This window comes from Tyto alba, unplaced genomic scaffold, assembly GCF_018691265.1.
Source record: "Tyto alba isolate M040663 unplaced genomic scaffold, T.alba_DEE_v4.0 Super-Scaffold_2, whole genome shotgun sequence".
In the NCBI taxonomy this organism is placed as follows: Eukaryota; Metazoa; Chordata; class Aves; order Strigiformes; family Tytonidae; genus Tyto; species Tyto alba.
Genome location: NW_024881282.1, coordinates 34,882,211 through 34,890,051, shown reverse-complemented (window position 1 = coordinate 34,890,051; position 7,841 = coordinate 34,882,211). Strand labels below are relative to the sequence as shown.

At 45.5% G+C, this 7,841-nt stretch overlaps 1 protein-coding gene across 1 annotated transcript; it reads left to right on the top strand.

Moving 5' to 3' along the window:
* Positions 1–71: 71 nt before the first annotated feature.
* PHF5A (PHD finger protein 5A) lies at positions 72–7,162 on the top strand. Its single transcript, XM_042791932.1, has 4 exons — positions 72–339; positions 1,720–1,743; positions 3,171–3,337; positions 6,465–7,162. Exons 1-4 carry the CDS (start codon positions 288–290, stop codon positions 6,552–6,554), a joined length of 333 nt encoding a protein of 110 aa, XP_042647866.1. The 5' UTR covers positions 72–287; the 3' UTR covers positions 6,555–7,162.
* The last annotated feature ends 679 nt before the right edge of the window (positions 7,163–7,841 follow it).

Here is a 7,841-nt window from a genome sequence, read left to right as displayed (position 1 = left end):
GGGGGGGGGCGGGGCCGCGCAGGTCCTGGCAGGGAGGTATCCGCCCTAAGAAGAGGGTCACCGGCCGCGGCGCGGGTCTCGTCTGGGCGGGGGAAGGTTGGCGATGGAGTGGCTCCGCGGAGGAGGGATTTTCTGGCAGCCTGCCGCCCGATCGCGCTCCGGCCTTCACGTTGAGGGCGGCGCGCGGGCAGGCGCCGTCCCTTACCCCGGCCAGGACCGGGGAGGGGGGGGGGGGGAAAGGGGGCTGAGCGCGCGGGGCGGCAGCGCCAGGCCGGTGTCGCCTCGCCATGGCCAAGCACCACCCGGACCTCATCTTCTGCCGCAAGCAGGCGGGCGTGGGTGAGTCCCGCGGGGGTTCCCCCACTCCCCTCGCCCTCCCTCCGCTGCGAGGCGAGGAGGGAGGCGCGCGTGTGCGTGTGTGTCCCCCCCCCCCCCTTCGCGGCCGTTAGGCGCGAGCGTGGCCGTTAGGCCCGGGGGGGGAGGGGCGCCCGCCTCGCTCCTCCCTCCCGATTTTATTTCGCTTTTATTTTGGTGTCCTGCCGTCTTCGGAGGGCTCTCCCCCTGGGTGGGGGAGGCGGTTCTGTGAGGAAGGCCCCTGGCGCTTCCCCGGGGTCCGTCCTGGCGCGCCCGGGCCTCCCTCGGCAGAGCTGAGCGGATTTAGTGTGTGAGTAACCGCCGCCTCGTCTTCCTCGGGTGGGGGGGAGAGGCAGAGGAAGCCCATGGCGGTCCTTAGAAAAATGACGGGCTTAAGGCACTTTATTCCTGTTGCGTTATCCGCAGCGGTGCAAGCCAGGAGGATGGGCTGAAGGCTTCAGCCAGCGCTGGGAGCATCTTTCTGGGTGCAAAATAAAATTATCCGCCAGGTTATACCTCTATATGGATAATGGGATTTATTCTTAATACTTGGGTCAGAATTTGCCCCGCTGAGTTTTAAAGAAGTCTTTTACAAGATTATAAATCAACATATCTCTTCCAAGAAAATTTAACATGCGGTTTTCTGAAAGAACTGTAACCACAAAGTATTCAGCTGTGCTGTCCATAGGAGACGACTTTTTAGAATACTTAATGCAGCAAACAGTCTTATCTGTGGTGAAAATTCATTTCCAGCCTGACAAATTGGTTCGCTCTCAAACATGAACTGAATTGCTATTTAGACTTTGTGAATGTGGACACTTGGTCTTTAGAACTTGATATATATGCCATTTATCCAAGTTATGAGCATCATTGTTGTGAGTTTCCTGAAAAAGTGACAAGACTTCTAAGATGCATTTAACTGCCTTCATGTTCTGATGTGAAGGAGGTATTTGGGCTGCCTTAAATGAAGTGAACACTTGATTTTTTTTTTTTTTTTTTTTTGTCTCATTAAAACCAGTGTGAAAGTTACACCAAGACTCACATACAGGAATTCCTTTGGTCAGGTGCATTAGCTGTGTTTGAAATGGAATCATGAATGTAGGTTTTCTTACCATCAGTGGATGTCATTGCGCATTCACAGTGCATCTAAACTTTGATCTTGGTAAATGTCTCCAGGAGGATCTATATTGTTTTCATTACCATGTTTGTATTTGTGCTCAAACTGTTTCTGCGGTTTACTTTTTTAAAAAAAAAAGGGATTGCTTACTGCAAAAGATAATTATTTGACATTCAAGCTTGTAGTTACTTATATTTTTCTCCTGCTTCTATCTCAAATAATTTTTTTTCTTCTTTTTCTTCTTACAGCAATCGGAAGACTTTGTGAAAAATGTAAGTATAGCTTCTACATATACTTGCTTGAGAACATGGTTTTAGAGCATACCATTTGGATTTGGGGATTGGATTCTACTTTTGCTTTAACCATGAACTTGATGTCACTCTGAGATGGGAACAGTTACTTGCATATTGCAAGTGCACATCAATCAATACTCACAATGTTAGGTGCTGAAATAGATTGTCACACAAATGCATGCTGTTCTAGAGTATATGCTGCCAGCATTTTCAGTAGCTAAAGCTACAGTGACTTCTTGATTGGTTCATTGTAATCTGTAATACAAAATGATCATCCTGATAATTTCAAAGCAAGAAAAGAAAATTACATTTTTGGAATCTGACTTCTTCACACCTTGAGAAAGGTTCCCTTCGGCATCTAGGAGAATAAGAAATGGTGTTGGTTGGGGAACATCTAGAATTAGAGCAGGAAAAAAACCTATGGAATCAAATGGCAGTGCTCAACTGTAGAAGGGAATAAAGAGTATGATCTGTCATTAGATCCTTGTAGGGGAACAAAACAAATAAAATGACTAGTTCCCGACTCAGAAATAATATGAAAATAAGCAAAGTGGGGAGAAGCACACTCTGGAGCATCAAGATTGTTTTCAAGAGCACTCAGCAGTGAAACAGATTCCTGTTGGTAGTAGTTGAGGGCTGTCGTGCTGGAGACTTAAGAGCAGGTTAGATGAGCTGTTTGTGGGACTCAGGATTAGGTGCCTTGGGAACTGGTAATAGGATATGAAGCCTTTCATCCCTAGGTCAGTGTTTTGGATAAGGTCCAGCACAGTAGAGACTGTCAATGGCATCTGATGGCTGCTTGCCTGTATGATATGAGTACTTGAATTTCACTCAGTTCCTTGTGAGAAAGCAAGAGCAACTTTTGTGAAATGGCTGTTCATGCCAGTTTGCCCTTTCTTTGGCCTTCTCACAGATGAAGGATTAAAGGGACCACAAGTACAATCTCTTACCTCATCTCTTTGAGGATAGTAACTCCAGACTTTTGTTGATGTGGCACTGTGGGAGAAGCTTATACTGCTGTTTCTGTATAGGTAAGGACACTAGTCCTGTCAGTCCAGCATTTTTTTCACAAGTGAAAAATTCAGGAAATGTTCTAGAGTAAAAGTAATGGTATGATCTGAGCAGGTGTTGGCTAATCACAGTAGTAACTTTGGGTTTCTTCTCTGATTGTGAAAGCGTGAATAAATTTTTAAAAATCAAATGTTGCAGCCTACTGGCCCTTACTCCCCTCAAGTCTGTGTGTTCAAATACAGCGTTGCACCTTGTGCCTGCAAGACAAATTTCTGCAGTTCAGTTGTACTGTCTTTGAGCGTACAGGCAGGTTGTTTGACTAGGAAGCTTTTTCTCTTTGATGTGGGGGTGGAGAAAAGGGTGTTCTGTAACCAAAGGCTCTGCTGTACTTGCAGGTGATGGCAAATGTGTGATCTGTGACTCCTACGTGCGGCCCTGCACTCTCGTGCGCATATGTGATGAGTGCAACTACGGCTCGTACCAAGGGCGCTGTGTGATCTGCGGGGGTCCAGGAGTGTCTGATGCCTACTACTGCAAGGAGTGTACCATCCAGGAAAAAGATGTATGTTGTCATCCAGTCTCCTGTTGAATTAGTTATATCTCTATTTAGTAGCCATGCTTCCCTTCAAGGGGCTTGGAACTGCTGAAGTTAGCACTGGGACATGGGATGCTTGGCTTCCACTGCCAATATTGGCACTGATTTTTATTACCTCGTACCTTTCTTCCTCTGTTGGTAGTTCCCCGTGTTTGCAGAGCATTTTGAGGTATTGTAACTGTCTTCATCCCAGAGCATCTTTGGCAGCCTTGCACTGCGCGCTCTGCTTCCTCTACATGCTACAAGTTACCACTTTAAGTTGTTATCTTAGTAGATCTCTCAGCCTAAGTTTTATCCGGGTCAGAGATATTCCAGACACTGCAAAGGCAGGGGTAGAAGCAGGTCCTCACTGGAGGTCCATTAGCAGGCACTGACCAAGGGCACCTGTAGTACTGAGGTTTATGGAGTCACCACCTGTGTTTTCCTTTGGATTACAACATAAAGTTAGATCTTAGTGTCCAGTGTCTGGACTGCTAATTCTGTTTTACAAGTTTAAAGTTTCTTGTACAATTTCAGTGGGATATTGATTTTTTAAAAAAAAAAATATTACTCTTTTCTGGAATGGCCTATATTGTAGACATCTCTTTTTCTGCTAACACTTTTTAGTGTAAAAATCCCTTATTTCTATAGCCAGTGCTATAATGTTTTTATAATCTTCTTGTGCTGAAAGACAGCCGTCGCACATGTGAAATGAAGCAGCTGTTCACCCCCTGTAAGGTATTTGTTAATGTCCAATGTGATGAGTGCAGGATGTGAAGAACAGCAAATGAAGTGGTAGCAAGACCTTAGGGAAGAGCAAGAACGAGATGCTCACAGTTGCAGTATCCCCAGAATACATACCTGATAGCTGTGAGAGTGTCTGTTAAAGGTTGTCTGAGTTTTGGTGCTTTGCAAATGCCATCTCCAGCCCAGCCTAATGACAGTGGAGAACAAGCTGAGAGAATGGTTCAGATTGATTTAGAGGAACATGCTCAGCCAAATAAGTTGCTGGTTTAATTCTCTGCAGTACCTATGTTTTCTCTGGAGGCCTGCAGCTAAATTCAGGACAGGGGCAGGTCCTCATCTGAATTTAGTCATTAGGTCTGACAGGACCATAATCTTTCTTAGTATCTACATATGTAAGTGTTGTGTTGGTGGTGCAGTTTCCTACTTTAAAAACGCTCTGAGAAATAGTAGGTTTTTCACTTGCCTTTGGAACCAAGACACCTGTCTTGACGAGTCATGAATAAAATAGGCTTTGTTTTATTTTTACCAGTTCATATTGATTCACAACAGGTATTTGTTATAACCTAAGCTCAACTATAACTTATCGTGTTTGGTTCAGGTGTGAAATAGCCAGCTGCTCTGCAAGGGAGGATTGTAGAACATGTAGAGCTGGAGGAGCAGGAGAATGACAAGTCAGAACTGAGGTATTTTGACAGCTGGATGGAGGCTGCTGTGGCTGAAGACAGTTGTTCTGTACCAGCAATCTCAGATGTTAGTGATTATTTCAGATGTGAAGTTGCAGATCTGAAACAGCAGATTTAACATTGACTTGCAGGATTGAAAAGTGCTGGCACGGGTGTAGGGTGCCCAGAACAAGAAAAGTTAAGCATGTTGCCTGTCACAATTATGGTAGCCAGTGCTGATGCAAATAAGAAAAGCGGATGGACAGAGCTCTGTACCAGAAGCTCTAACACTCCACGGTTTCAGTCACAGCACTTCCATCATCCTCAGAGAAAGACTGGAAACGATAGTGAAGCAAGAAAGCAAATACCAAAATGGAGGGAGGAGGTAGAATGCTGTTGGGCATGAAGTAAAGGGCCTGGTTACTTTTGGTCCATTTGCTCTGATGAAGGGAGGAATGATGTATTGTTTCACCCCACTTTGATCTGTGGGTAAGGGCTAAAATCCCACCTTGTCACCCAGGATAGCTCCGAGTTGCAAAAAGTAATCTTTTCTTGGGAATAGGAGCATGCTCGTGTGCTGCCTCCTTAGGAGGAGGTGGAAGAATGAACAGAGCCCTGCAATAATGCTGTCAAGATTGTCACAGACTCCCTGGATCGTAGGAGGCAAGGCTTGGAAGAGTCCTACTATTGAGGTTCAAAATCAAATAAGGAGACAGTAGCTAGAGATGGGTTGTGGCAGGTGTATGGGGGAGGGATGATTTCTTCTCCCCACCCCGTTATTTCTACCATGCAGACCCTCCCTACCATGTTGCATCTCCTGCACAGGAGTAGGTATCGATGGGACAGCTTGGGTGCAGTTTCTACAGCAGCTGACATCTGCCCAGAGGCTTTCTAAATCTAATCCACCGGGGCTTACACAACATCCAGGGACATGTGTTCCTCTGCTTGCTGGGCCCCTCACAGCTGCTGTTCCCTGCCACAGCATTTTGCCCTCAAGAGTTATGCAGATGCTGGGTTCAGATGGCCCACGAACAAATGTTCCCTGATACACCAAGAGGTGCATCTCTGATTTGTCTTTTCAACCCCACCTCTGAGGTGGGTGTCCCCCACTCCCCTTCTTGGTTTTCTTGCGGCTTTTTTCTCACTGCCTACTGGAATTCAGGGACAAGAACTTACCCTTGTAGTTACTGTGAATAGCTGTCCTCTCCCAGGATGACCATACAGCCTCTGCAGTAATCAGTCCAGGATGCAGGAAATCTGAGATTTAGTTCTGCTGTCACAGCTGAGAGGGGTCCTTAAACATGACAATGGCTTGGTGACACATCTAAAGCAGTAAGATTCCTTTTGGCTAAGGAGGGGAAAGAGCTCTATAAATCCTGCCTATCCTAATTTAGAAAGAATCCTGTCTTGAGGCACTGAGCATCCTTTTCATTAAACTGCTGATGTTATACGAGTTGGTTTCCATCTTCACCCTGAGGAAGAGAATGTCCTAGAATAATGTTAAAAAGACATCCATCGTCTTCTCTGTTCTACTCTCTTGCTGGTAGTAATCAGAATTGGAGAGCAGTTTGTCTGCATAGATGTTCAAAGTGTGTGTTGAGGACAGGGTGAGGTGCATGGGAACTGAGAACCTACTAGAACTATGGATGTGATGATGTTGTTCTGTTTGTCCATCTGCTAACTTTCATCCTCTTTTCTTCTTACAGAGAGATGGTTGTCCTAAGATCGTCAACCTGGGCAGTTCCAAGACAGATCTCTTCTACGAAAGGAAAAAGTATGGCTTCAAGAAGAGGTGATCCTATCTGTATGTGCCTATACCTCCTGTCGGGTTGGCAAAAGGGTCTTGGAACATCTTTGGACTTTGCTATTATTGAAAACCGGTTGATGATTTTTTTGTAAAGCAGGACAAATTCAGTAGTATGCTTGGGGTTGGAGAAGTAACAGACTGAGTGGGGACTGAAACCTGATCAGAACTGATTATCAGAAAGAGCGAATGAGGATTACAGTCTCTTGCCTTTTCAGAAGCTCTGCTAGTAGCTGCCCCAGGTCGCTATAAAAATCCTGATGGGCAAGTATTTACATGTGGAGGAAGGAGAACGGCTCAGTAAAAAGCAAGTGCCGTTTCTGGTGTGGGGAAACAACTTACGGTTGTTCTTACCAGGCCTCCTCTCAATTTTTTGAAATTCTATTGAAGAACAGAGCGCCAATCCCATGTGTGCCCTACCCACCCCGTCTTCCACCAGTATATTTCCATGCTGCCCTGTTTTGTAAGGAACCTGTTCGTGGCTGGTGCCTTCCTAGGGAGAGCACAGCTGTTCCATGTTTTCTTTGACAGATTAATCCAAGGCCCTTTCTTGTAACTGTTTCTGTAGGATGCATACCAATAAAGCTTCTTCTTTTGTTTTTTCTTTTGTTTTTTCTTTTTTTTTTTTTGTGTATAACAAGGATTTCTCTCCGGTTAATTCTGTGCCTAGCCTCTCTGGAGCTTTCTGGGGACACACGGGATTAGCCCAGCTAGAACTGCACAATGGGTTATCTGGTTTCTGACAGTGTCTGCTTATGGCCATGTGACCTTGCTGCAAGGAGCTTCAGGGAATGGCTATCGCTTTTGTCTGCCTGTGATCCCAGCCACTGATCATTTTGTCCTGTAGCGTGAGGATCGCTGAGCTTGTAACCCTTATCCTGGCTAATACGGCTGTGGATGTTGTTTCACCATGCAAACATCCAATCCCTTTCTAAAACCTACTAAGCTATTTGACTCGCTATCCTGTTCTTGTGAATAAGTTAAAGCCTTCCCTGCTGTAACTGGAAACCAACTATTGTGTTCTAGTCTGTTAGCCGTGTGCATGCTGAAAACCAGAGGCTGCTTGTTTGTCAAATACCAGTACAGGCTAAAAGCAGTCTGTTTGCTCAGCAGAGATCTGGGAATGGGCACCTTTATGCAAAGGTGGAACCGAGTTCCCTACTCGTGCGTGTAGTCCTCACAAGGTTAAATTAAGAGTCCTAGCGCAGTGTGCTTTATAGTCCTTAAAGTCTTCACAGTCTGAGCAGAGCTGCAGTAACAGCATTCTCTTTGCGCAGTT

Coding starts and splice junctions, on each gene's coding strand:
- PHF5A (XM_042791932.1), top strand. CDS start 288: ATGGCCAAGCACCACCCGGACCTCATCTTCTGCCGCAAGCAGGCGGGC. Junction 1,744..3,170: donor CGGAAGACTTTGTGAAAAAT/GTAAGTATAGCT, acceptor CTGTACTTGCAG/GTGATGGCAAATGTGTGATC. Junction 3,338..6,464: donor GTACCATCCAGGAAAAAGAT/GTATGTTGTCAT, acceptor TTCTTCTTACAG/AGAGATGGTTGTCCTAAGAT.